General features: G+C 44.1%; 1 protein-coding gene across 22 annotated transcripts in view; it reads left to right on the top strand.

Annotated features, from left to right (window-relative positions):
• The window catches only part of DST (dystonin), a 489,979-nt gene that overhangs the window by 144,097 nt on the left and 318,115 nt on the right, over positions 1 to 27,767 (top strand). For all 22 annotated transcript variants that reach the window (XM_060235329.1, XM_060235262.1, XM_060235226.1 and 19 more), the window contains one exon: positions 20,152 to 20,213. In XM_060235329.1, coding sequence (XP_060091312.1) covers positions 20,152 to 20,213 — 62 coding nt within the window. The remainder of the gene's footprint in view (positions 1 to 20,151; positions 20,214 to 27,767) is intronic.

Here is a 27,767-nt window from a genome sequence, read left to right as displayed (position 1 = left end):
CACTGTGTTGCTTCTTAGGACACAATCTAGCCAAAGTTAAACAACATCAATAGTGCAATCCTATTATACAATCTAAGTCCATTGACATAAATTGGCTTAATGTAACTCTGCATAGAATTGTTCTGCATGTCTCACTGATTTATGTCACAGTTGGTATACAAAGTCCTGTTGGGCAAAAATACCTTCAGTACAAACTGACATAAATCTTGCCAGAGGGAGCTTAGATATCCTGTACGGGATATCATAAATAGATCCCTGATGGAAGGGCAATTTCCAACACCGCTTAAAGAGGCGGTGGTCCGTCCCCTCTTGAAAAAAAAATCATTAGATCCGGCCCAATTGGCACACTATTGCCGGTCTCAAATTTGCCCTTTTTGGGCAAACTCATCGAGAGGGCAGTGGCGAGGCAGCTACAGACCTTCCTGGATGATGCTTCCGTCCTCGACCCTCTTCAGTCCGGCTTCCGCCCGGGCCATGGGACGGAGACGGTGCTGGTTGCCCTAGTAGATGACCTGCAACGGCATCTGGATCGGGGCGGCTCGGCGGTGCTGATGCTGTTGGACCTATCGGCAGCGTTCGATACGGTCGACCATCGGCTACTGGCCCGCCGCCTCGCTGACGCGGGGATTCAGGGGTTGGCCTTGCAGTGGCTTTCCTCTTTCCTTGAAGGTCGGGGACAGAGGGTCGCTATTGGGGACGAGCTGTCCCGGAGGCACACACTTGATTGCGGAGTGCCTCAGGGTGCAGTTCTTTCCCCAATGTTATTTAACATCTATATGCGTCCCCTCGCTCAGATTGCCCGAAGGTACGGGCTGGGTTGTCACCAGTATGCTGATGACACCCAGCTCTATCTGCTCATGGACGACCGGCCAGTCTGCGCACCACAAAACCTGGACCGGGCGTTACAGGCTGTGGCTGAGTGGCTCAGGCTGAGCGGGTTGAGGCTAAATCCAGCGAAGACAGAGGTCCTTTTCTTGGGCCGCCAGGATCCGGGAAGGGAAATCCCCCTACCGGTTTTTGACGGTGCGCCGCTAATCGCGATGCAGAGGGTCAAGAGCTTAGGGGTACTACTGGAGCCTTCATTAACGATGGAGGCCCAGATAGCAGCCACTGCCAAGTCCGCATTCTTCCATCTTAGGCGGGCAAAGCAGTTGGCCCCCTTCCTGGAGCGTGATGACCTAGCAACGGTGATCCATGCAATGGTCACCTCGAGGCTGGATTACTGCAATGCCCTCTACATGGGGCTGCCCCTGTGCTGAACCCGGAAATTGCAGTTGGTGCAGAACGCCGCTGCCCGGTTGTTATTGGGGCTCCCAAGACGGGAGCACATTCAGCCGGGACTCCGGGCTCTGCACTGGCTGCCAATACTTTACCGAGTTCGGTACAAGGTGCTGGTCATCACCTTTAAAGCCCTATATGGCCTAGGACCTGCCTACTTGAAGGACCGTCTCTCCCCACACGTTCCCCAGAGAGTACTGAGATCGGGAACTCAAAATCTCCTGATTGTCCCCGGGCCAAAGGAAGCCCGTTTGAAAACTACAAGGGATAGGGCCTTCTCAGTAATGGCCCCTTCCTGGTGGAACCAGCTGCCGGAAGAGGTAAGGGCCCTGCAGGACCTTGTTCAATTCCGCAGGGCCTGTAAGACAGTCCTCTTCTGGCTGCCTTACAACTAACCAGCACTGAAACTTGAAACTGAGTGTAGTTGCAAGACCGCCGTATGTCTCGAATGTTTTAAGTACATAACTATGTGAATGTTTAGATTTTAATTATGTAAATTATGGAATGTCTAATTTTTATGCATAATTTTATATTTTTATGTCAGATTTTATATGTTGTAAGCCGTCCTGAGCCACCTGGTGGGAAGGGCGGGATATAAATCACAAATAAATAAATAAATAAATCTCTAAATTGAAATATGCTTTCTAGGCTGCAAAGGTTTCTGCCTGTATGTAGTGTTTCTTCTTCTGACCACAAGAAAGTCCTTTTGTTCATTTTTTTCCTTGTTTCTTTGTTGCCAAGCAGAATCTTATTCTTCTTTCATCTTCACAAACAAAGGATGGTAGTGTGTTGACTGGAGATTAGTGCAGACAGGGATAATAAAAACGGGTATGCGTAGTGTAAACATCAGCTGCTTCATTTATACATCCAGTGGCTGTGATTTTTGGCTTAATGCTGTAACCTGGGTTGTTTGGCTATTCCCTGAGGGTCATATCGTGTCTTTTCATATTGGAAACTGGAAAAAAGCAGTAGAAAGCCAAGATCCCTACTGATTTAGTTATAAAAATATGGAACAGTGAAACTGTGGTATTTTCAAGCTCTCTTATTTCCTTGTCCTTTGCTGTAGAGGCACATGATTGAAAAACAGATTTTGCAGCTCTGAGTGACTGGAATTATTATCTAGTTTGATGTTACATAGTTTGGACTAAATCAGGATACATACTGCTTTAGTATGAAACATGATGTCACCCGATGCCAGAAGCATCCTGAAAGTTTTCTTTAGCTTCTGCAAGAAAGGAGGCTGGAGGGAGGTAAGGCAAAGTTGCTCTGATTCTGGGATTTCACTGCAAGGTCTGGCACTGCTATCTGCCATAAGAACATAAGAGAAGCCATGTTGGATCAGGCCAATGGCCCATCCAATCCAACACTCTGTGCCACACAGTGGCCAAAAAAATTAGCTGCCATCAGGAGGTCCATCAGTAGGGCCAGGACACTAGAAGCCCTCTCACTGTTGCCCCCCCTCCCCAGCACCAAGAATACAGAGCACCATTGCCCCAGACAGAGAATTCCATCAATACACTGTGGCTAATAGCCACTGATGGACCTCTGCTCCATATGTTTATCCAATCCCCTCTTGAAGCTGGCTATGCCTGTAGCCACCTCCTGTGGCAATGAATTCCACTCTTTGGCTGAAGAAGTACTTCCTTTTATCCATTCTAACCTGACTGCTCAGCAATTTCATTGAGTGTCCACGAGTTCTTGTATTGTGAGAAAGGGAGAAAAGTACTTCTTTCTCTACCTTTTCTATCCCATGCATAATCTTGTAAACCTCTGTCATGTCATCCCTCGGTTGATGTTTCTCCAAGTTAAAGAACCCCAAGCGTTTTAACCATTCTTCATAGGGAAAGTGTTCCAACCCTTTAATCATTCTAGTTGCCCCTTTACCACTTTGGCTGGGCAAGATGCTTAAGGTAGTGTCACACCCTAGGGTGCAGGCAGGGGAAGAGACCAAGTCCAAGCCGGGGTCTGGATCAGGAAGTGGAGAGAGAACCACAAGGGCAAGTCCAAAGCACAGATTCCAATTCCAGTCTGAGGTCAGGAGCGCAAGAGCAGAGCAGGAACCAAGCAAGCAATGTCTAAAACACAAACCAAGAGCAGAGTCATTCAAAACCAGGAGTCAAGAAGCCGAAGCATCAGGTTTCAAAGGCAAACTGCGATGGAGGTGTGTCACAAGATAGACAAGTTGCTTCCATGGAGGCCCCAGCCCCAAGTAGTGGCTAAATAGGCCTCCCGTGGTGCTCCGGTTAGCAGCAGGAAAGCTCTTGCTAATACTCAGGGCTAATCGAATGCCTTCCCCTTTGGCGTGCCTCCTTTCTCCAGGCTGCTTAAGTTATGGCATAGCCATTCCCTTAATTGAATCACCGGCCGGCGGGGGGTGGGGGGGGAATGAGGTGGGCTTCTTGCCTGAAGCTGTGCTGGCTCCTCCTCTGCCGCTGGCAGCAAGGTGTCCACCTGAGTACTAGAGGGGCTGACTGTAGGTTCTGATGCCAGCCCATCCTCATCACTCATGACAGGTAGAAGACCTGCAGTGCAGTCCATTTGCAGAGTTACTCCAATCCTCAGGGCCAAACTAGATGATATGTGTGGGTCACTAAATGCTGGAAGCAGACAGCAGGGCAGACAACCCCTCCTCCTGTTTAAGCACCTGCACTTCCCCTGTGCTGCACTTCCGAGCTGAATAGTGCCCAAGATTGCTTGGGAATGTTGGCTCCCTGATGTCACATGTGACTGCAAGTCAGATTGGGACTCATGAATTGACTCTTGTTGCATATTGTCTAGTTTGGCCCTAAGTCCACTGATTTCAGAGGGCTTAGACCACTCTCTCTTGTTATGAGGGCCGGATCTGACATAAATGAGACCTTGCCGGGCTGGGCCAGGCTGTGTTGGGCTGGGCCGTGTGTGTACCTATTTAAGATTAGCTAGCAGGAACTTTTAAAAGGACCCAGAAAAACATGACTAAAGATTTTTTTTAAAAAAAACCCCTTAAAATAAAAAAAAAATAGCACTCGTTGGTCTTTAAGGTACTTTCATTGTATTTTTCTCATGGGATCCAGGGAACTGGGTAAAGGAAGCTCTGGCTCTTTCCCTCCCTCCCCAGGGGACCAGGAGGGGGAGGAGCCTCAGCCAATGGAGAAAATCAAGGTTTTGCTCTGTGCCGTTGAGCAAGCCTTTTAAAGCAAGCTGAGATGCAAAAGGAAGCAAGAGAGAGGGAGAAGAAGCAGACAAGAGCCAGTTGCTTGGGGGCCTGATAGGAGCCCTCTGGGGGCCTGATTCGGACCCTGGGCCACATTTTTGATTCCCCTGTTTTAGGAGGTCCTTCAGTTCCCTAGGCTGGATTAGCAAGCATATATCTATTAAACAACTGGTGGGACAAAGAAATGAAGAAAGGAAAGGGGGTATCCAGCCAAGAAAACGATAAAAGGAAAGTGGAGAACCATTATAACATAACATGTAACATTAGAGTCATGTAGCAGAGAAAGCTAGTGCTATGACCTTACTCGTGTCCAGGGCTTTTTTTGTAGAAAAAGCCCAGCAGGAACTCATTTGCATATTAGGTCACACCCACTGATGCCAAGCCAGCCAGAACTGCATTCCTGTGCATTCCTGCTCAAAAAAAGTTTTGTTTATGTCAAGGCCAGGACTGTGGTCAGCAGAACAAGAAAACGGATGAAAGGAAATAAACCCGAATAGGATACTGGATGTTTTTAGACCCTGTAGGCACCACATTGGAATTTGGACACAAGGTGGTGGGGTACAGCTACAAAACAGATGAAGGAGGAGGCAGAATCATAACTCTTAATTAAGCAGAAGCTCTGTTCTGCAGAATGCCTCTTAATTTTCTTGCATACACACAGCTTGCTTTCAGTCATGCAGTTGAAGAGTCTGGTGCTGTAGTGGCAGCTATTGTCAAAGCAACTTTTTAAAAAAATCTATAGAGCTAATCAGATCTCCTGCAGCCAGTCACAAGTCCTGCTGTGCAAAAGCCTCACCTTTCTGGGCAAAATCCTCATGGTACCCATAGTCACCATTCTTGGAGACCCCTGTACTAGAAGATGTACCTCAGGGAGGAGCAAGCTCAGGGTCAGAGGCATGGAGGAGCCTTGTCTCTCTCTTAGTGCCCTCACCTCACTGTTCTGCTACTCCTCTCAGTAAGTAGAGAAGCTGGGGATCTGTCACTCTTGTTTTTGTGGACCAGGAGCAGTTCCTTCCAAAAAGCAACACAAAGCATCAGCTCCATAGGAGTTTGTAGTCCATCAAGGGGAGCTTTGCAATCCACCTGAGGGTCCCAACTCATGAGAGGAAGACCATTGGTGTACACTGTTGAGGGCTACATGAGCAGCTAGCATTCCTTGATGCCCTGATGGACTTACTTTCAGTCACTGCTGTGAGGGCTAAATCATATGAGAAGCACTGTGTGGAGCAAACAAGGTGCTGGCTGTCCTTTGAAAATGTCAAGTAATTCATAGTGAAAACTGCAGTCCTACAGCAAAATAATATGATTCATGTGCTATAAATCCATGCCAATTTCAGGACTAACTGTTAATAGGATGCTTTGATAGCACTACAGGACTTGTAACTGAGTGATGTATTTTCCTTTCTTTTTTTCTTTTTGTAAATTGAAGAACAACCATTCACTTCTAATCACTACTACGTTTCAGTCCTGAGTTAATCAATGGAATAGTGGAGTCATTGAAAAGCAGCGTTAAAGGCATTTGCCAAAAATAAATAACAATAAAATAACAAATTGATAGATTTGTGTTGTCTTGCAAATGAAACTGGCAGAACTTTAATGGTTGCAGATACTATGCCAAAAAGCTTCTGAATGTAATCATTATGCTCTAGAAAGCAGCCCCTACATAAAAATGTACTGCAAGGCTACTATCCTAAATTGAGCTTTTTTCCTTTTAAATTTTTGTGTGTGCAGCTGTTTTATTTCCAATGACTTCATTAGAAATTAACTCAAAAACACAGGCAGCAGAATAGAGACTTTGAACATCATACACAATGGGGCAGCCAGAAACTCATTTCACCCCAACCCACATAATCTTCAAAATTAGATTCCTGCCCCCCGCCCCAGCACTGCACCTGCTCTCAGTTTGTGGACAGGAAGGTCTCTCATATTTTTTTTTCCTTCAGAGATCTTGCTTGAACCAAAAGATACCCATTGTATTTTGCAGAGGGATTAGAGGATTACTTGATGCCATTACTGCAAAAAAATTCTGACTCATCTTTGCACAAGAGCTTCAGGGCAGGCAGATACATTGTAGGCAAAAAGTCAGCTGTTTATCTTGCTTCCTATAGTAAAGATCTGTCATGTGCACTCTATATTCTATATATGCACTGTGTAAGAAGGTAGATTGTTGTGATTTAGTTGTATCTAGTTAAAGAATAATAAAGAACAATCCCACACAGAATGCTCTAAGACAGTGGTATTTGCTCTCATGGGGAGTGGAGAGAGCCTCATTTGCAATTAACAGCAGCCAGAAGACCCATGTGAATACTTTATGACCTGTGTGCCACCCCACATACAATAAGATTTATTTATTAATTCATTCTTTTGATTTCTGTTCCACTCTCCCCCGCAATTGTATGGCAACAATAAGATTAAGTATGCAGCTATGACTTCTTAAATTATCAGAGTACCTCTATACATGTAGGGTTGTCCGCCCCCTCCCACTATTGAATGTTAGCATTGTGTATCTGGAGTAAGGGAAAGGGCTTCTTTCTCTGCTTCCCTACTCTTTCCTCAGCATGAGCCACAGCAGGTTGGGTGAGAGAGAGAGAGAGAGAAATTGACAAGGTTCTTGGAGAAGAGCCATCTGGCTGTGAAGGAAAGGGAGTAAAACCACCATCATCCCACTGTGGCCAGCTTGCTCCCTTCCAGAGTTGCTGTTGTGGTGGTGGTCTCTCTTCCTTGCAATCAACTTGCTCTCCTCCTAGTAGCTACCTGGGTGCTGAGATGGCTATAGAGAAGGTGTGGGGATGTTGAGGAGGATGGGCCATTTACTTCCATGAGGTCCTCAGCATTGGCTCTTTTAAGGTGGAAGCCATTTTCCAAATGCAAGCTATGGTCTTGCTCACTTTCTTGGAACATAGCACAAGTGTCAAATTGGGGAAGAGTCAAAATGCTTCTGAGCCACTGAGTTGAGTATCATTGCTGTAGCTTAGGTTTGCATGGCAACTGGTCAGTCTGAATTGAAACTATTTCTAGCCTATTCACCAGTCCTAGTCACTACCACAAACTGAATTTCCAGATGCAATGGCATGACTAGGATCACCATGAGGATGCAAACAAGAATACAAATGGATAGTTTCTTTTTTACTTTTCACTCTACTCCCTTCTAGTTTCTTAGAATTTCATGGTCTCTGATTTGCTTTTACTTTTTCATTTCACCTTCCAGGCAGGCATTAGGGGATTAGTTGTGGACCAAAAAGGGGCAGGGCGTTTTGCTGTCTATCACAGCATGATCCTGTGGACCTGGGTACCATTTGCTTTGATAGCACTACAGGACTTGTAACTGAGTGATCTTCTTCGTGGTCTCTGTGCAGTCCCACACATGGGTTTTCCCGCTGGAACGAACCCGACCTCGGAGAATTCAAAGCTAGCCTTAGGCGTTATTTTTGGCGCGCACTTCCTCCCGCCCTGGGGAGCAGGCATCCACTGCGCATGCCTGGAGCGGGGGGAAGGCGCTCCACCCACCAGTTTCTTTCCGACCGCCGCCCGGGATAGTCCTTCCTCGTTGCGTCTCCTCTCAACTAGCCTCCTCAACTGTCTTTTCTCCGTTACCGCTAACGTCTTCCTTCATTTTTCCCCACGTTTACTTCTGTCTGGTATAGTATAAAAAAAAAAAAATTCTTGTTATATCCTCCTGTTTCCTTTATCTCTCCCCTTTTCCTCCTTCCCCCCCCCTCCCCCCGGGCGTATGGAAGGAAAAGTACTTAAAATCACTTTTAAAAAGTGTATTCGCTGTGGGACTAAGATCCCCTCCTCAGACGGCCACGCTTTGTGCCTAATTTGCCTGGGCGACACCCACAGGATTGACGCTTGTGCTCACTGTGCCCAGTTCGGCAAACAAGCTAAAAAGAACCGCGCCGCTAGACTGAATAGTCACCTACTGACCCAATCTCTGCGCCCAGCTATGTCTCAGTCTTCTGATCCGCAGAAATCTCCACAGAGGGTGGGTACGGTCCAGGCAGCTTCTGTGGCTATGACTCCCAGGAAGCTTAAGCCCTCAAAACACCCGAAGAAGCACCATGAATCCAAGAAACAACATGGTGACTCGACGGGAAAAGAGAAATCTTCTTCGCCTCACCAGTCAGCTTCGGATGCGAAAGCCGCCTTAGCGGTCTCTTCACTCCGAGTGCTCACGGCTCCAACACCGCCTCCAGTCCTGACTCCGGTAGATGCTATCGAATCCGAGGTCATCCGAATTGGCTCTCGTTCGCCTTCAATACAGGAATTCCTGCCGGAGGACCTCTTGGCGAAGGAACCTACACAGCCATCTTCACAGCTTCTTCAGCAACAGCAACTGCAGCAGCAAAAAGCTCTACAGCAACAGCAACTGCAAAAACAGCTCGACCTTGACTCCTTCCGGGACGTTACTGTCCCTCGTACCTACAAGGACGCTATGGTGTCTCCACTTCGCTTCGACTCTCCACGCCATCGAGACCACGCACCCGATAGACGTCACGGAAGATCACTCTCTAGGGACAGACATCTGGCGTCCCCTAGAATGAAGCACCGGTACCAGACATCCCCATACCGGGAGAAGACCACACGATACCGTGAGCGATCCCTCAGTAGAGACGAGGGGAGTCGGTACTATAGCAGATCACGCTCACCATCCCGCTGCTCCTATCCGCGCTATACACCGTCAAGATCCCCTTCTATAGAATCCTACCGCACCCGTAGACACCGTGACTCACGGCACCAGGATGTGGGACATCGAGAAGGGTACCACGGCCGGTATCAACGACACGACTCGTCTAGGTACCAACAACAAGACCCGGCACGGTACCAGCAGCAGAAGGAATTGGGCCGGTACCAACCACAGGATTCAGCACGGTACCAACAACAGCACAGCCCAACACAGTACCAACAACAGCAAAGTCAAGCACGGTACCAACAGCAGCAAAGTCCAGCACGGTACCAACAACAGCAGAGTCCAGCACGGTACCAACAACAACAAAGTCCAGCACGGTACCAACGACACCTGTCATCTCGCTCCGAACATGCGGTATCGCCTCGCCATCGAGTTCCAGTCTCTCCTACACCATCAACATCTAAGCTAACTAAACCGCCCTTACCACCGGATCCCGAGGATCCACGGGACGAAGACGAGTCAGACCTTGAGGCTTCAGACTCTTCACAGTCCTTATCTCAGCCGGCCTCCCCAGCCTCTGACATAGTCAAGCCTGCAGATCTCTCTCCCTCAGAAGGGGCCAAGTCCTATTTGGACCTCATAACCGACATGGCCACAACTTTGAACATTAAGTTAACCACCGACCTTCCCAAGGTTACCGATGTCGTCCACGATTTGATCAATGCAGACCTACCTGCGACTTCATCATTGCCCATGCTTCCAGTCCACTTAGAGGCCCTCAAAGAGGCCTGGGATAAGCCAGCCTCTATACCACCAACATCCAAACGTGTCGAGTCACTGTACAAAATTCACGCCCCGGAGTCAAAATTTTTGTTTAACCATCCAGCGCCTAACTCTATGATTGTGCATTCGTCGTCAAAAACTAAGCAAACACGCCACCCTGTACCACCGGAGAAAGAGGGGCGTAAACTAGATACACTGGGGAGAAAACTTTATTCAATCTCCACAGCATCAGTAAAAATCAATAATTATATGGCTCATTTTGCGGCATATGCACACAACATTGCTACACAGCTCACCGCTCTGGTACCATCGTTACCTGAAACATCACAACGACAAGCCACCAAACTGCTAAGAGAGCTCAATCGTCTTAGCAAGCAACAGATTAACACTGTTCGCCACTCAGTCGGATGCACATCCAGATCAATGGCAACTGCAATAGCTCTCAGGAGACACGCCTGGCTTCGCTCGTCCTCCTTACAACAGGACATTAAGTATAAAATAGAAGATCTCCCATTTGATGGGCAGGGCCTGTTTAATGCCACCACGGACGACATCCTTACCACCGTGGATGACAGTAGGAAGAGAGCGAAACGACTGGGGGTAACCCAACAGCAACCTCAGGGTAACAGGCAGAGACCTTGGAGGACCCCCTTTTACAAGCGCACCAGATCTCCTAAGCAATCTGATTACTGGAGAAGAAGGGCACCCCCTGCAAAGCAACCCTTTCAACAACGCCAAAGACCGCAAGCTCCCAAAAAGACCACTCCTCCAAACAAGCAGTCTCTTTGACTTCACCTCCTCCACTCCCAGACTCCTCCCCTTCCTATCGACCTGGCAGTCCATAACAACGGACTCTTGGGTTCTGCAAATTGTAAAGAACGGTTACTTCATAGAGTTCACCTCACAACCAAAGAACTCGCATTTCCTCGTAACGCCCCCCTCACAGGCTCTAAAAGACGAAATCAACATCCTTCTGGCCAAACAGGCCATAGAGCCAATCCCCCCCCAATACCATCGCACGGGGTTTTACTCCCGGTACTTTCTGGTACCGAAGAGAGACGGGGGCCAGCGCCCAATCCTGGACTTACGCAGACTAAACAAATACATACGCCCCACAAAATTCCGTATGATTACCCTACAGTCCACACTGCCACTCATTCCCAAGGACGCGTGGATGGCCCTGATAGACCTGCAGGACGCGTACTTCCATATCACCATCAGCAGCTGCCACAGAAGGTTCCTGAGGTTCGCCATAGGGGATGCCCACTACCAATTCAGGGCACTCCCCTTCGGCCTATCAACCGCACCAAGGGTCTTCACAAAATGTATGGCAGTGGTAGCAGCGTTCCTCCGTCAGCGGGGCATAGCCCTTTACCCCTATATAGACGATTGGTTGATGGTGGGAGCCTCGGAAGAGCAGCTCAAGGACCACGTTCAAATAACACTGCATCTCCTCACTACCCTAGGGTTGCAGGTCAACCACCAAAAGTCTCAACTCTCCCCCTCGCAGACAATACAATTCATCGGGGCATATCTATCCACCACAGACCATATGGCATACTTACCCATGGACAGGGTCACGACTATCCAAACCCTGGCCAACAGTATAATCTCCCATCCGACGCAAACAGCTCTCGTGTTTCAGCGCATGTTGGGTCTGATGGCAGCAACAACCGCTGTTCTCTCGTATGCTCGGCTCCACATGCGACCTCTTCAACTGTGGTTCGTCAAAACCTTTCACCCACAGCGCCAATCACAACGGACGCTACTTTCAGTTCCCAACCACATTCTGCCATCCCTACAGTGGTGGACAGGCCAGCACAATCTCCTACAAGGAATGCCATTCCTGAAACAATCACCTTCAACTGTTGTCACCACAGATGCGTCGAGGTGGGGGTGGGGAGCTCACCTCGATTCTCTGATGGCCCAAGGTCAGTGGACGGCGAACGAAAAGCTCCTGCATATCAATTGTCTCGAGCTTCTTGCTGTTCACAGGTCACTGAAATCCTTCCTGCCATCTCTGCACGGTCGCCACATACAAATAGCATCGGACAATGTGGCGACTGTGTTTTATATCAATCGGCAAGGAGGGACCGCGTCCTCCCGTCTCTGCAAGATGGCACTACGCTTGTGGCATTGGAGCATCGCTCACAAAATCCATCTGACTGCAGTGCACCTACCAGGAGTGCAGAATACGCAAGCAGATACTTTGAGCAGGATGACAGTGAACGATCACGAATGGTCTATCAACAGGAAGTATCTCCTCCCTGTCTTCACTATGTTTGGTGTCCCAACCATAGATGTCTTTGCGTCCCCGGACAACGCTCAATGCGAAATTTTCTACATGAGAGGACCCCCATCCTCCCTGTCACCAGGGGATGCGTTCCTACAAATGTGGAACGGCCCACTTCATTTCCTTTTTCCACCGATCCCGCTCATAACAAGGACAATTCAGAAATTGCAGCTGGACCACACGAACTGTGTCTTAATCACTCCTTGGTGGCCGCGCCAGGCGTGGTTTACCACTCTACTCCTCCTATCCAACAGGACTTATCACTGCTTCCCGCCGGTACAGGATCTTCTGTCACAACAGAAGGGCAGGGTCCTACACCACAATCCTTCAGTCCTCAAATTGACAGCTTGGAGGATCAGTTTTTAGGTTTTCCTGACGATGTCAGACACATCCTTCTGAACGCCAGGAAGTCTTCTACTAGGAAATCCTACACTGCCAAATGGAAACGCTTTACTCAATATGCCATGCGCAATAATTTCCACCCTGCGTCCTCCTCCATCTCGCAGATCCTTACTTACACCGTCTCTCTTTCGGAATCTGGCCTCACTTACTCCTCACTTAAGGTGCATCTGGCCGCCATTTCCGCCTTCCACCAGAGCATAGAGGGCCGCACAGTATTCGCACATCCTGTTACGAAATCCTTCTTGAAGGGAATTCTCCACCTTAAACCGCCGACGAGGCAATTCTGCCCTACATGGAGTTTATCTGTCGTGCTCAGTCAATTGATGAAGCCCCCCTTCGAACCAATGGGGTCTATCCCCATGCACCTTTTATCGTGGAAAACAGCCCTGCTAGTTGCACTCACCTCAGCTAAAAGGGCCAGTGACATTTGCGCTTTTCGATCTGATCCGCCCTACACTGTCTTTCATCACGACAGAGTGGTTCTGAGGCCGGACCCAAACTTCTTACCTAAAGTGGTGTCACCCTTCCACCTCCAAAGTGTAACCACTTTACCATCCTTTTTTCAACACCCCTCGGACTCGGGACAGAAATCTCTCCATAACCTCGACGTGCGTCGAGCCCTTGCCTTCTATTTGGACAGGACTGCTGCATTCCGTAAAGATACTGCATTGTTCGTTTCCTACGGAACCCACAAGAAGGGACAGAAACTCTCTATACAGAGACTGTCTAAGTGGCTGGTTGAAGCTATATCACTTTGTTACAAGTTAGCTAAACAACCAGCTCCAGAACCTCTAAGGGGTCACTCTACTAGGGCACTAGCCACATCCTCCGCCTTTGCGAGGGGCATACCCGTTGAAGACATCTGTGCAGCAGCAGTGTGGTCTTCATCGTCCACCTTCGCCACGCATTATGCTATGGACATTCATGCACGGCGAGATTCTTCCTTCGGGCAAGCCGTACTCCGCTCCATTTTCAACTGAGATGCCATGCTCTCCAATGGTGAGTGGGAGTACCTTTTACTCATCTGTTATGTATAACCTAACTTCTGAAATTTCTCTTTCAGAAACAGCACCCACCTCCGTGCAGGTTAGCTTATCAGTCACCCATGTGTGGGACTGCACAGAGACCACGAAGAAGATAAACAGGTTGCTTACCTGTAACTTATGATCTTCGAGTGGTCATCTGTGCAGTCACACACGCCCACCCATCCGTCCCCGCTGCTGTTTATGCGATTCTACATTTCTCAGACTATCTTGCACTTAACAGCGGCTGGAAAGAAACTGGTGGGTGGAGCGCCTTCCCCCCGCTCCAGGCATGCGCAGTGGATGCCTGCTCCCCAGGGCGGGAGGAAGTGCGCGCCAAAAATAACGCCTAAGGCTAGCTTTGAATTCTCCGAGGTCGGGTTCGTTCCAGCGGGAAAACCCATGTGTGTGACTGCACAGATGACCACTCGAAGATCATAAGTTACAGGTAAGCAACCTGTTTATGTATTTCCCTTCCCTTCCATTTTTTTTGCAAATTGAAGAACAACTATTCACTTCTAATCACTACTACATTTCATGAAAGCCCATACATTGAATAAAACTTTGTTGGGCTTAAAGGTGCCACTGGAGTCCAGCTTTGTTCTACGACTTTAGACCAACACCAGCTACCTCATCTAGCTCCCTCTCTACTTTGAAAAATAGACTCAAGGCAACAGTTGGTCAGGCCTGAAGAGGGAATAGGACTACACACTGGCTAAGGAAAGCCCAGGTACCTATTAGTTCTCCTGATCTTCTAGTGGCTGCAATTGGTATTGCAGCTGTGGAAAGTACTTTCATTTGATTGAAAGCAGCGCATAACAAGTTCTGCCTTACTTGCGGAACCGTGCTCTAACTTTTTCTGAGGAATGAAAAAAGTTGCTTGCTGCAAGAGTCCTCCTGTGTGGCTAAAGGTCTTTCACACTTGCCTAACAGCTTCATATATATATTGGACAGGAGGGATGATAAGGCTACCTTTATGAGAATCTGTATCAAAAGCCATGGGGGTGGAGATGATAGACCACACTTGTCAGAACTGAGCCCTGGTCTGTGCCTGAGGTGGTAGAATGGACTGCAGTACACATATTAGATGGAGAATCAGCTGGTTAAATGCTTTCCTGTGTTAAAAACTGTCAATGGAAAACAAGCACACAAGGCAGAGAGCTGAGCTAGAATCTTTCTTACTGATAAGGATACCTATATTCTGCATTTCTCCCTAATTGGACTTGAAAGGGGCTTAAAGCAGTATAGAAATATAGATAAACAGATGAACAAAATAACAAATTATGTTTTGGGCCACTCCTGGATCCAGTGAGCTGGTTCCTTCAAGGCCACAGGTTAGTTCCACTGAGGTCAAGGTCACAGGCGCTTGCCTCTGGCCACATTGGAGCTTTACACTTGGAACAGGAAGGGAAAACAAAAGCTTATTTAAAGTTATACATCTGGCAGAGATGTTCCTTCCAATCTTTCCCTCACCTCCATTAAAAAAAAAACTAGATAGAACTATTAAAAATGATATATCACTCCTGTAGCATGAGGTGATTATGTCTCTTTTATACTACTTAGGGCTTTTTTTGTAGCAGGAATTCCTTTGCATATTAGGCTACGCCCCCCTGATGTAGCCAATCCTCCAAGAGTTTACAGTAGGCCCTGTAAGAAGAGCCTTATAATCTCTTGGATGATTGGCTACATCAGGGGTGTGTGTAACCTAATATGCAAATGAGTTCCTGCTACAAAAAAAGCCCTGATACTATTTAATTATGTTTCTTGTGTAGCCCCAACATGACAGAAGTTACTTGATAATGGGCCTATGAAAGCCCACTGGGTCTTCCCATAACACCAGTGCTTTATTAGCATACTAGAAGACATTTGTCTACCATGGATATTTTGCAGCATTAATTTGTTAGGGCTATACCACTGCTTAGGCTCCTACTTAAGTGATACCAAGAAATATGGTGTGGCTGGGAAGAAGGGAAATCCTTTCACCAGACCTGGAAATTTACAGATTTTTTTTTTTTAAAATTAATTAAACATGCATTGGATAGCGGCCATATATCAGGAAACATAGTTGTGAGGAGGTTGCTGTGTGAAGTAACTTGCACAGTTAATTCCCCAAACAGGCTCTTCATGCAGTATCTCTGTTGTGAAATGCTGCACAAGAGGCCATTATTTGGTTTGCTGTAGCAGGCTGGTAACTGCTAATATTTGCTTTCAAGGGGGAGTTTTAAAACTTCCTTCTGCCAGGAGGAGCCAGTCTTTCGTCATAGGTATTTCTATTTCCAACAACAATAACAAACCCCTAAAGAAAAAATAATTGCAGCCTGAAGTTGAAGAGGTTAAGAAACATTCCTCTAAAGTTGCCTTTCCCTCTGAGAATGAAGGGACAGCTCCTTAAACAAAAGCATGAGTGGAACAGAAAGCTGGAGAAGTTAATGTGCTGTATGGGTTAGTAATGCAATATGGGTTAGTAATGCAATACCTGTGTTTTGTTCCAATTTAGCCATATTTGATTTCGATAGGAAGTGTAAGACTTGTCTTAGCGAATGGAAATGCAACATGTTTTCCTTCTTTCTTATGCTTTCTTTCTTTTGGTCAGCTGTACTTTCTTTAACAATAATTATTCTTCAGGCTGCTGTTCAGAGTATAAGAGAGACTTTAAAAATTGTTAGATTTAAGAGCTTCTCAGTTTGAATGTTACTCCTCTTGCTCTTTTTTTTAAAAATGGGCTGTGGAATGTCAAAGTTATATGTTTGCCTGTATCTGACTTAGCTCCATTTTACTGCTTGTTGTCACAGATGAGTTTACAAAACACATTGGCCTTTAATACAGTTACCTTCCATGTTCTGACATTCTGCCCAGTGGAGGGATATTTGCCATCATGAGGTACAGTCTTCTGTCTTCTGATAATACTTTCTGATAGTACTCTAACTTAAAATATGACAGAATTTTAAAAGTAACTAAGTGCTAAGGTTCTGTTAGGGTGTCCTAACACTTTTTAAAGGCATAAAATAGTACCTTCACTTTACAGTTGTTATAGCAACACTGCCCTAAATATAAAATATGTGGTTGGCATCACTAGTAGTTACAACAGTCAGAATAAAGAGGCATATTGCATGACTACAAATTAGAATTAGAGGTATAATCTGGATAAAAGTTGTGCTGATGTTTTTAAAGCAAACCGTTTGTGGTTTTTAACAATGTTTAAAATGTTTTTAGCTTCTTGAATAGTTTTGCCATCTTGGACACTACTTCTGTCAACACAATTTGTGCTTGCTTATGTTGACAGCTTGAGGGCAGCAAGAATATTAAATGTTTCAATTTATTAACAACTTTACCATTGTAGGAGATGGCTACTCATTTCTCTTACTCATTCTTCTTTTTCTTCATTTGAAGGCTTTAAAACCCAGAAATGGTTAATGTGCTCTTATTCCAAATAATGTTTGATAGATTTGTTTATTGAATGCATTTAGACCCTGCTTTTCTACTAGACTGGTTCCTGAAGCAGGTTATAGACCAAAGCTACATTTTCAAAATTAAAGCCTGTTGCTGAGATGCACAGTTCTTTTCCTTCAGTTTTATTCAGTCGGTTTTGCTTAAATTGTAAGAATCTTAGGCAAGATAGTCACTCTTTTGGGTTCTGAATAACATTCTAATACACTGAATAATGTTCAGCATTGGGCTTGGCTGCATACAGTATTCATTTTCCTACTTGGAAACAATGCAACCTACAATCTGTCAAAGCATGCAGTCTCCTATCTGTTGTCTTCCTTGGGCTTTGGAGTAGATATGTAGAAAAGTTGTGTCTGGAATCCAGAAATGAACATTTTTGATCACGTTTGTAAGAGAGTAGACTTGGAAGGTAGTTTGGGAAGTGCACTGCTACTACACTGAATCAAAGCATTTTAATGGTGGCATTAAATAATTCCATTCTTTGTTGCTTTTTGTAACTTTGCAGTGTGTTAATTGCAAAGTAAGCAAAGGGTCTGTTAGATGTCATCTGAAACCATGGTTTAATTATGGTTTGGTTTAACTATGATTGTTTGAACATAGGCTATTCCATGAACTCTGGTTGTTAGAATTTGTCAAACTAGAATCTGAAACTATGATTTCAATTTGGTTTATTAACCATAGGTAGTCTTCACTATGGTTCCTCATGCTTAATCTTTGTTACCTGGCATGGCCATGCATACACCTGCTACAGAGCTGACTGGCTAGAGCTTCAGTGAACAAGCATTTCTCAAGATAAACCAGGATTTGAGTGATCACCTATGAACTAAAGTGTGAATATAGTTTAAAATAAACCATGTCTGAACTGAGCCTAATACTCACGGAGAAAAGCTAGAAGCAAGCTGTACACAAAGAAACTGCTAGATCAGTGAAAGAAAGTAGGCTTGGAGGTTTGCAAGATAGGGTTGCCAGCCTCCAGGTGGGGCCTGGAGATCTCCTGCTTTTACAGTAGATCTCCAGGTGGCAGAGATCATCTCCCCTGGAGAAAATGGTTGCTTTGACGGGTGGACTCTATGGCATTGTACCATGCTGAGGCCCCTCCCCTCCCCAGACCCTGACCTCTCCAGTATCTACCCCCAAAGCCTCCAGGTATTTTCAAAAACAGATCTGGTGGCAACTCTAAGGAGGTTTCAAGCAAAATTTAGCAGTATGTGGAACAGCACAGAGGGGATTGGGAGGCAAGACAGCTATTACTTGTTTCCTTTAGGTCCCTTGTCCACTCCTCCCATACCTGCTTTGGAGTTCAACATGTTGTGGCACATCAGAAAGTGAAGCAGATGATAAGACTGACTGGTTGGGAGAAACCGTGACTGGCTTGGCTCTCAATTAAGAAGCAAATTTGAAGGGGGAAGGGAAATTGCTAGACTGCAACCTGACAACTGTAAGAGAGGTCCTGATGCTATATGGAGATAAAATAGGAGCAGACAATATTCAAGAGACAGGAACTGGCAGTGGAAAATATTATTTATTTTATACTTTGTTTTTCTAACCCGTCCCTCACAGTGGCTAAAAACATAATAACAATTAAAAATATTTTTACTTTACAGGGTTAAACTTAAAATACAACATTTAACAACACAGTATGTTGCACAGTAAAATCCTTGCATTTCAGCTGGTGGTACTAAGGAGACAAGCACTGCAGGACTGGGTCAGTGATTGATCATTGCTTACCCTCGACTGTATTAGCTTAATAGTGAGCGTGAGGCAGAGTTGCCAGCTTTTAAACCAGAGTCCCGTGGCGCAGAGTGTTAAAGCTGCAGTACTGCAGTCCTAAGCTCTGTTGAGGTCCCATGACCTGATTTCGATTCCCAGCGGAAGTTGGGTTTTCAGGAAGCCAGCTCGAGGTTGACTCAGCCTTCCATCCTTCCGAGGTCGGTGAAATGAGTACCCAGATTGCTGGGGAGAAAGTGTCGATGACTGGGGAAGGCAATGGCAAACCACCTTGTAAAAAGTCTCCATGAAAATGTGAAAGCAGCATCGCCCCAGAGTTGGAAACGACTGGTGCTTGCACAGGGGACCTTTCCTTTAATCATCAGATGATCACTTTCAGCTTCATGTGATGAAAATGTTCATCAGTTGATTCCTGCATATTAGATAGGGTTGCCACTTCCAACTTGGGGAAATTCCTGGAGAATTGGTGGTGGTGCCTGGGAAGGTGGAAACTGAGGAGAGAATTCAGAATCAATGTGATATGATAGAGTCCACCCTTCAAGGCTCCCATTGCCTCTAGGGGAACAATGTCATCTGGGGATTGTAATTCCGGGAGAACTCTAGGATTGGGAGGTTGGTAACACTAATACAGCCTTTGTTAAAAGAACGTTTAGGCATAGGACATGCTATTTGGGCATATGGTAACCTGGGACCAAGTGCACGGTTGCTTGGACTGCTTTGGGAGACCTACCGACATTTCCTGACTCCCACTGACTCTTGGTAGGCCAGCAGGAGAAAAAAAAATGTTATTATATGCCAGCATAACATTTTCTCCAGGGTGAAACCAGAAGTGATGTCATACTGCTCTAGAATTCCCTTGAATTTCAGTTTCTTAAATTTCAAACAGTTTCTTCTGAATCCTAGAGTGGTGGAACAGCACTTCCAGGTTTGCTATCGTGTTGACAGTCCCCCACCCTAGTCTCTTTCTTTCAATCCTAACCAAGGCAGTCCTCACCTGGCAATCCTAACCAAGTGTGAGATGTTGATCATTGACTAATAGATTTCTTTGTTTGTGTTTCACTTATAATTCCCTAATCCATGCAGTTTAAGTACAAACACTGATACAATAAATTTGTGTTTGCTAGATCCTTTTCTACAGAATTTTCTCTATCCTATTTGTTATTTAGTTTCTATTTCTTTATTCCTGTTTTTTGTTTCTGTAACAGCTTGATTTCTCGTAGTATAACAGATGAGTTTTATAATTTCATAATAATTAATGTTTACTTTTTAACCTCCAGGTTAAAGGTCTTAAATCTTCAGTAAATTTGTAGCATCCTAAAATCTTTGTAAGTGCTGTTTTACAAAATACTGAGTTTTGGTTGTTTTTTCTTCTCAGATGAACGGGACAAAGTACAAAAGAAAACCTTCACAAAATGGATAAATCAGCACCTTCTGAAGGTCAGTTTATTTGCACACACATCTTCTTTGGTGTTGGCTTTAGGAATTACAGCATCTGCCATAGGTGCTAGTTTATTGATAGAGAAATTGTGCTTGATCTTCCTGATGCTATCAAACAAACTGCTTTAAAAAAGTTACAGTCTAATTCATGTTCAGATAAATTGTTACTGTGTTTTAGAGCTAAGGCCGTAATCATTCAAAGCAGTTTTATGAGTTGAACTTGATTCACATTAAGCTTTATAGTGGCAGGACAGCATCAACATACTCAGAAAAAAAATCATATTATTTTCCTTCCATATCTCTCCCAGGATCATAGCTGCCCCATACCACGTGCTTAGTGATTCTGAAGTCCAGTTGTGCATTCTAATCTCCTTTCTGAAAAAAGTCCAATCACTAAAGCATTATTTGCTCTGGGGTGTGGAGGGTTTCAGGGATGTTGATCTTCTACTGCAGGCATGTGTGCATACTGGTCGAATATAGTGCTACATTGTCTAAGAGACATAGGACCAGTTTACACATGGGAGGCACATCATTTGATTACCCATTGCTCAGTATCTTATATATGAACTGGCTCCATTGAAAAATTCGTTGTTGGAGACTGTCTTATTATTTATTGATAAAGTGTCAACAATATGCATATTACTTTAAAACTAAGCAGCAGAGTTTGGGTCTAAAATTTGTAACAAGGGAAGGAGTAGAGGGAAGTGGATGAACTATGGAAGAATATGCATTCATTCAAGTTCCATATACTTAGGCTGTGTTTCATTAGAGGAAGGGGTCTAAGGAATTGGAGCAAGGATTTCATGGAGAATGTGGGTGCAGCTGAGGAGTTTGTGGTCCTTTGACTGTGATGGCACACGGAGAGAACTACTCGATACAACAGTGACAGAATATTGAACTTCCATGCATGAATCAATACATAATAAAGAGGTTTTTAAAAAAATGGGAGTGAGCTTTTCCCAATAATATCCACTTTATAATCTGTCTTCATATCAAAAAACTTTGTTGAATAGCCATCATTTATTGCAAAGGCAATTGCATCTGAACTAACTGGACAGCCACTTCAAACATTTGTAGATTAAAGTCTGTGAATACATTTCTACTGCTAATGAAATCTAGTGGTACACAATACTGGTTTAAGTATTAATATTATCATTGCTTACTGGCAATTTGTTTGAATATTAACATCTGTTGAGTTTTGTTTTGAAGAAGTGAAATACTTTCCTCTTTGATTATTGTGGTATGTGCTTTCCTTACAAAACACAAACAGCAGCTTTCGTTGGACATTCCTTTTTCTATCAGTATGTCACCATTTGTGATGGATTGAATTTTTCAGTAAGCACTTGACAAAAAACTATCCTGCATATAGGCCATAAACACTGTAATAGAGAGTTCTTTATTTGTGTAAGATCCTAGACCCAACACTTTTCCCAGGCAACTAAGTGTATGTAACAACTGCTGGCCCTGGATGGCACACCACTCATGCTTCCATCCTCACTGATAGATACACCCAGTCATCTTAGAGGGCCTGGATAAATATTGCCTTGTGGATTTGTCCAGTTGGGCCCTCATATCATGAAAGAGCACTTACCCTATGTCCTGGTGTTATCAGGCATAATGCGTACTAGCATGTTAGGTCTTTCTGTGCTTCCATTGATGCAGAGCACAGATTTGTCAGTCTTTTAGCTGTCCTTTGATAATCAGGTCTTGGTGGCTGCATTCTTGCAGTTGAATTTTTTTCTGTTTGTACTAACAATAAAAATCCACTTGGATAAGGTTTCAGTTTCTTCTAGTGCTTGTTCAGGAAATACACATTTTTTTTAAAAAAGAAGAAAATATACGAAATAGAAATCTTAAAATGGTCTGATTAAGAATTTTCTAGTAAAATTGATAGTTGGTACACAACTATGCCTATAATTGATGGAAAAAACACCACCTTATTGCATGTTTGCTAAAATAGTGGTATTTGGTTTTTCAGTTATAGCAGTGAGGCCATGCCTCCAGCATTTGGACAGTGGATCTAGTAGAACACCATTTCCCTGAATAGATATATCTACTTAATTAAGCACACAGCGATTGGTTGGTGCACTTCACAGTGGTCAGATTAACAATGCTAATCTAATTTTCCTTCTAACTAGCTAATATTGTTAATATATTTATTCATTCTCTTTGTTGTGCCTTGCTTGCAATTAACTTTTGATGAGCTTTGATTAATATTTTATTATTTGTCCTTGTGAGATATTAACATGTAAGATTATTTTACCAGTTGAAATCAGCCGGAGGCTTTAAATTAATTGATACATTATTCAGTAAGCTGTTTCTTTTTATCTGTACAATTTTGCCATATGCAGATTAAGCTTTGAAAATACATTGGCGTATTCTGTGCTTCTATTGGCAAGAATGATTGATACTTATCCCAAGGTAGAATGGTTCATTCCTGTATTAGTAAACCTTCAGCAAAAAGCACTGCTGACCTATTGTTTAATGTAACATTATCATAATCATTATCACGTACAATTACTGTTCTCTTTTGAAAACTCGAACTTCCACAAATCTATAATTTTTGGGTTCGATTGCAGATGTTTTCATATGAAAAAAATGCTTAGCAAAGATTTTAATTTGTATATCATTTTAACCTTTTAAAATTGTTTGTTCTACTGGTAAGATATAACATGTTCCTAGATTAAAAAGATGGTGTTTTAAAATTCATTCAGCTTCTCTTTCAAGCTGTTTATCTATTTTACATGTTTATAGAAAAATATGTATCTTATAGATTTCATTTTGGCAATATTTGCAATTAGAGCTGAATTCTAAACCTAGAACTGGTGGAAGAATCTCAAATAGATTTTTTCACTTTAGTTCATATGCTTATTAGTAGAGAGGTCCATACAGAACACATACCTCTCAGTTTAATTTGAATGCAGTAGAGGGAAATTTGAACTCTGTTTCAGATCCTACGTAGTTATTCTTTGGGATCACTCATGTCTCTATTATATGCTATAAAAAAGCACTACAACAAATTTTCTGAAAATGCTGGGGTGTTTTTTCTTTTTTTACAGTTTTGTGTTGAATATGCCCAAGAGAATATGCCCAAGGTTTTTGCTGTGAACATTACCATGTCTTCACTGAAATCTGTCTACTCACAAACACCTCCTGCCCCATCCCTTACCCTTGGGAGTTAATGCAAGCTCACAATTCTATTATATATTAGGGCTATCAAATTTGCTTTGTAGATAGATCCAAGTGGGCAGCCATGTTGATCTGAAGCAGTAGAACAAAGTAGGAGCCAAGTGCACCTTTAAGACCAACAACGTTTTATTCAGAATGTAAGCTTTCGTGTGCTTTAAGCACACTTCATCTGACGAGGAATCAGGTACAGTGAGCAGAGCTACATATAGCTGGTAGGCAGTGGTTTAGAATGCAAAATGGTACAAATTTAAGATCCAATGACAGACTAGTAAAATTAACAAATTTGATCTGGGTAACATGAGCGTGAGAAACCAATAAAACAGTAACATGTCAAATTGTGAGAATGTCTGTTAATTACTCTATTGTTATAAGCCTGGACCAAAAGGAGGACATTTCTTTCTCAAAAGTTTTTCCCATCCAACTAATTTAATTTTAACATATAACATACATATAGTTTGCCATTAGAAGAAAATACATTAAAATTTAGTGGGAGATGGGTTTAGTATATGTAATGAAATAACAGCCAATATCCCTATTTGAGTATATCAATACAGCTAAAAGAGAAATACATTGGATAGTGATGTTCTTGTCCACCTAATTTACTTTTTAACATGTAATAGTTTACATTCTGAATAAAACTTTGTTGGTCTTAAAGGTGCAATTTGACTCCTAAATTTGCTTTGTAGTTCCCTGCTGAATTATGTCGATCTCTGATACAGTTCACAGATTAGCCTATGTGTTCTTCCTCCTGGAATCCATGGCTTTCTGTCAGCTTTCATAGTTGCTACAGACGTAGTGGACAGAAAAAAATGGTTTCTTCAGCATTCCACAACTTCACTCATGTAGCTTCTATTGCTCATATTCTTGCTTCAGCATCCCAGACGCAATCCATGCAGCCATGCTCTTTCTTTACTACTTTTAGCAACATTTTTGTTGCCTCTTCCTATCTGATTTTCTGTGCAATGTGCCTTCACCCTTGCCAGTTCCTTGGTATCCTCATAAGCTGAATTGCTTCTACCAGTTGTCCAGGTTAAGCGTTATGGTTCTTGGTTCCTTCTCATGCTATTTTATGCCACCAATATGGTGTAATTGTTAATTGTACTTGCAGAAATAAATTCAAGTTTTAAAACATTTTAATTAATATCTTTAATATAAGGGTCACAGTTTAGTCAAGTCACAGAGGTAACATTCAGTCATGGATTCCCACAGGACAGACAGTGCAGAAGGCCATTATGAGGAATGAAAAGTCTGTGCATAGCTTGCATTCCCCATCCAGCTGTGCAATGCAGGTTACTCATGCATCTACTTTAGATATGGTTAATGTGCCAGTTCAGAAAAGACAAATACAGCAAGTGGATTTAAAGAGATGCTGTAAGGAGAAAGAAACAAGTTTCTTCCCTCTGTTGCATTTGATTAGTCAGCTGGCTACCTTTACCTTGCCTTTGTCCCCTTATGACATAGGATTTGTGCATGCTTTAGCACATCTTTCCATTTTTTCCTGTTTAAAACAACAGTGGAGAAATAGCGCCACCTGCACTAAAGTACTTGTATTTATTTAGCCACTCTGACAATCTAATAAATCAGAAGCAGCATGGCATAGCTATGTTGTTCTAGGGATGTGTCAGCAACTTAAAAATACTACAGTTTTTTGTAAAAACCAGAAACAGTAGCAAAGGGTTACCTTATGAACAAAAGACAAAAGCACACGAAAGTTTATGTTCTAAATAAAAATTGGTTGGTCTTAAAGGTGCAACTTGACTCCTGCTTTGTTCAACCTTAACATTGTAAGACAATCCAGAGGCATATTTTGATGGTTCAAAGGAAGCCATGTTAAGATATGAAAGAAGAGTACCCCTGTGTTTCCCTCCTGCTTCACCCTCCCTGTTTGCCACAGGCCCTGTATGGCAAGTGAACACAGCAGGAATCCTGGATGTGCTAGTGTTCAATTAAAACAGAAGATAAGGAGGTGCTTTGGAAAGCAGTTAATTTTTTGCTCTATAAGACGCACCTGACCATAAGACGCACCTAGTTTTTAGGAGGAGGAAAACAGGAAAAAAAATATTCGGAACCCATCCTCCATGATTTCCAAATGGTGGGAAGGCATTTTAAAGAAGTGTGGTTCCTTTAAATATGTTGGCCAGAACTCTCTTGCTCCTGGCTGTATCCCCAAAGACCCCAGATATGTCTTGAGTTCGACCTGGCAACCCTAGGCCCCGATGGAGCGCAACACGAACCCACCGCGACTCTCTAGCTGCAGTATCTGTCCCAAGGAGCTCGCCTGACCCAGGCAGCGCCCTCAGTCTCCTGGGAGGGGGCCGGACTGGAGGGCCGCTGCCTGGGAGCCTTCCCAGCCTTGACGCTCGGTACATGCCCCGCGGCCTCTGCCGAAGAAAGGGCAGGGCCAGGCCCTGCCAGCGGCTGTCCAGCTCACATGTGCTTCGGCCCACTCTGCTTAAAGGGCCATCCCAACGGCGGCAGCGTACCCAGCGCGATGCGGCTGCTGCCACTACTCTTCTTGCTGCTGGCGAGCACGGGGAGTGTCAGGTGGCCCATCGCGTCGCCTCCTGCCCGCAGCAGCCACAGCCTTTGCCTTGACACCTCAGCGGGCGCGAGAAGCGGGAGATGCAGCGCGAGATCCTGGCCCTGCTGGGCTTGCTGGGCAGGTCCGCTCCAGCAGGTGCTTGCCCTTGGCCACGCCCCTTTTTTGCAGTATTCCCTCCATAAGACGCACACACTCCCCCCCACTTTTTTGGGGGGGGAAAGTGCATCTTATGGAGTGAAAAATACGGTACATATGTCAGTGCCCAAAGCAGCAGTGAATTAAAATGCTTTGGGCAGTATGTTGAGATATAGTAAGTAAGGGAAAATTTGCATTGTTTTCCTTGGTGTGCTGAGTGTGAATGGTATAATCCTAAAAATACTTTCCTAGAACTGTAAGCCTCAGTGGTTGCCACCCTCCAGGTGGGGCCTGGAGATCCCCCGCTTTTACAGCTGATCTTCAGTTGGCAGAGATCAGCTCCAAGAAAATGGCTGCTTTGAAGGCATTGTACCATGCTGAGGCTCCTCCTTTCCCCAAATCCAACTGTGACAGGGGTGACCATTTTAATAAGCACTCACCTGGATCAATTACCCTGTTGTTACTTCAGCTGTCAAAATTTACCTTTCAGAAAATGGCACAGTAGACACCAGTAGTGATTTAAAACAATTTTGGGTTTATTTAAACATACTGGCAGGGAAGGGATGGGATATTTAAATAGTTCTTGGGGATTTAGAAGATGTAGGCAGACAGTTGAAACTGAACATAGGACTATGTCTGGGGATACTGACTTCACAAGATACGATGTTACCCTGCAGTTGGTTTAACTTTCACTAAAGGTATCCTCAGTGTTAAAGGTTTATCTTTTTATAACTGTTCTAGATTTCCAGTTAACTTTCTCACTTTTTAATCACATAATCCTGAGTGTATCCTGCTTTGTCCCTTTAATTATAAGACTAAGGTCTCTTCCCTAGGTCTCTTTCTCTGGCAAGATCATTACTATCTTCCCTTGAGGGCCTTTCACTGCTTGCTCAAAACCTTTTGCCAAGCCTGATCTACCAGACTATCTTTTCCCCTTGGACACTAAGCTTAATACAGGCAACTGTTCTCCTTCTCAAGACGTGATTCTGTGTTTTACAAATACAGAGACTGTTCTTAACTCCTGGGAACAGCCTCCCACCAGAGTTTCCACTATTGAAGCCACCCCTTACGGGCTCTGAATCAGATTAATGCTTTGTGTTTCTTGTCACACACTAGAGAGCATCACAAAGACCACCACTCTCTTTTCCAGTCACTCTTCAACTCTGTAACTAACTGCCACCCTCTTTTGACAGTTAGAGGCAGTTCTTCAATCAGAGCGAGTTCCATTAGTTGTCACTCACTTGCAGCTCCATTAGCTGTTACTTACATGCACTGCCTCTTAGCTCGCATATGCCTGCAGTCTGTCACAACCACCGTCTCCTGAATCCACCCCCAAAGTCTCCAGGTATTTTCCAGCCTAGACCTGGTAACCTTAGTGAATAAAGTTAGAATTATGACTAGATCTGCTTTGGATTGTCCCCGTGTTGCTTATAAGGCTCTCAGTCATGTACCAATGCTAAGATTTCATTTCCAGTATATATTGAAACTTTTTTTTTTGGCGGGGGGAGATTATCTTTCACAATATAAAAATGATAGAGGACCACTGCTACCCCACCTGCATTTTTTTTGCTTATAGAAATTCTTCTGCCTCTTGCCAGAATGAAACTGATGAATAGTTCCTTATAAAGATATTAGAAATGCAAAACTGACTTCATTTTTATTTGGATTTCTTGGACAATCTGAACAGT

This window comes from Heteronotia binoei, chromosome 1 (genome assembly GCF_032191835.1).
Source record: "Heteronotia binoei isolate CCM8104 ecotype False Entrance Well chromosome 1, APGP_CSIRO_Hbin_v1, whole genome shotgun sequence".
Lineage (NCBI taxonomy): Eukaryota > Metazoa > Chordata > Lepidosauria > Squamata > Gekkonidae > Heteronotia > Heteronotia binoei.
This window is presented reverse-complemented; position numbering and strand designations above follow the sequence as displayed.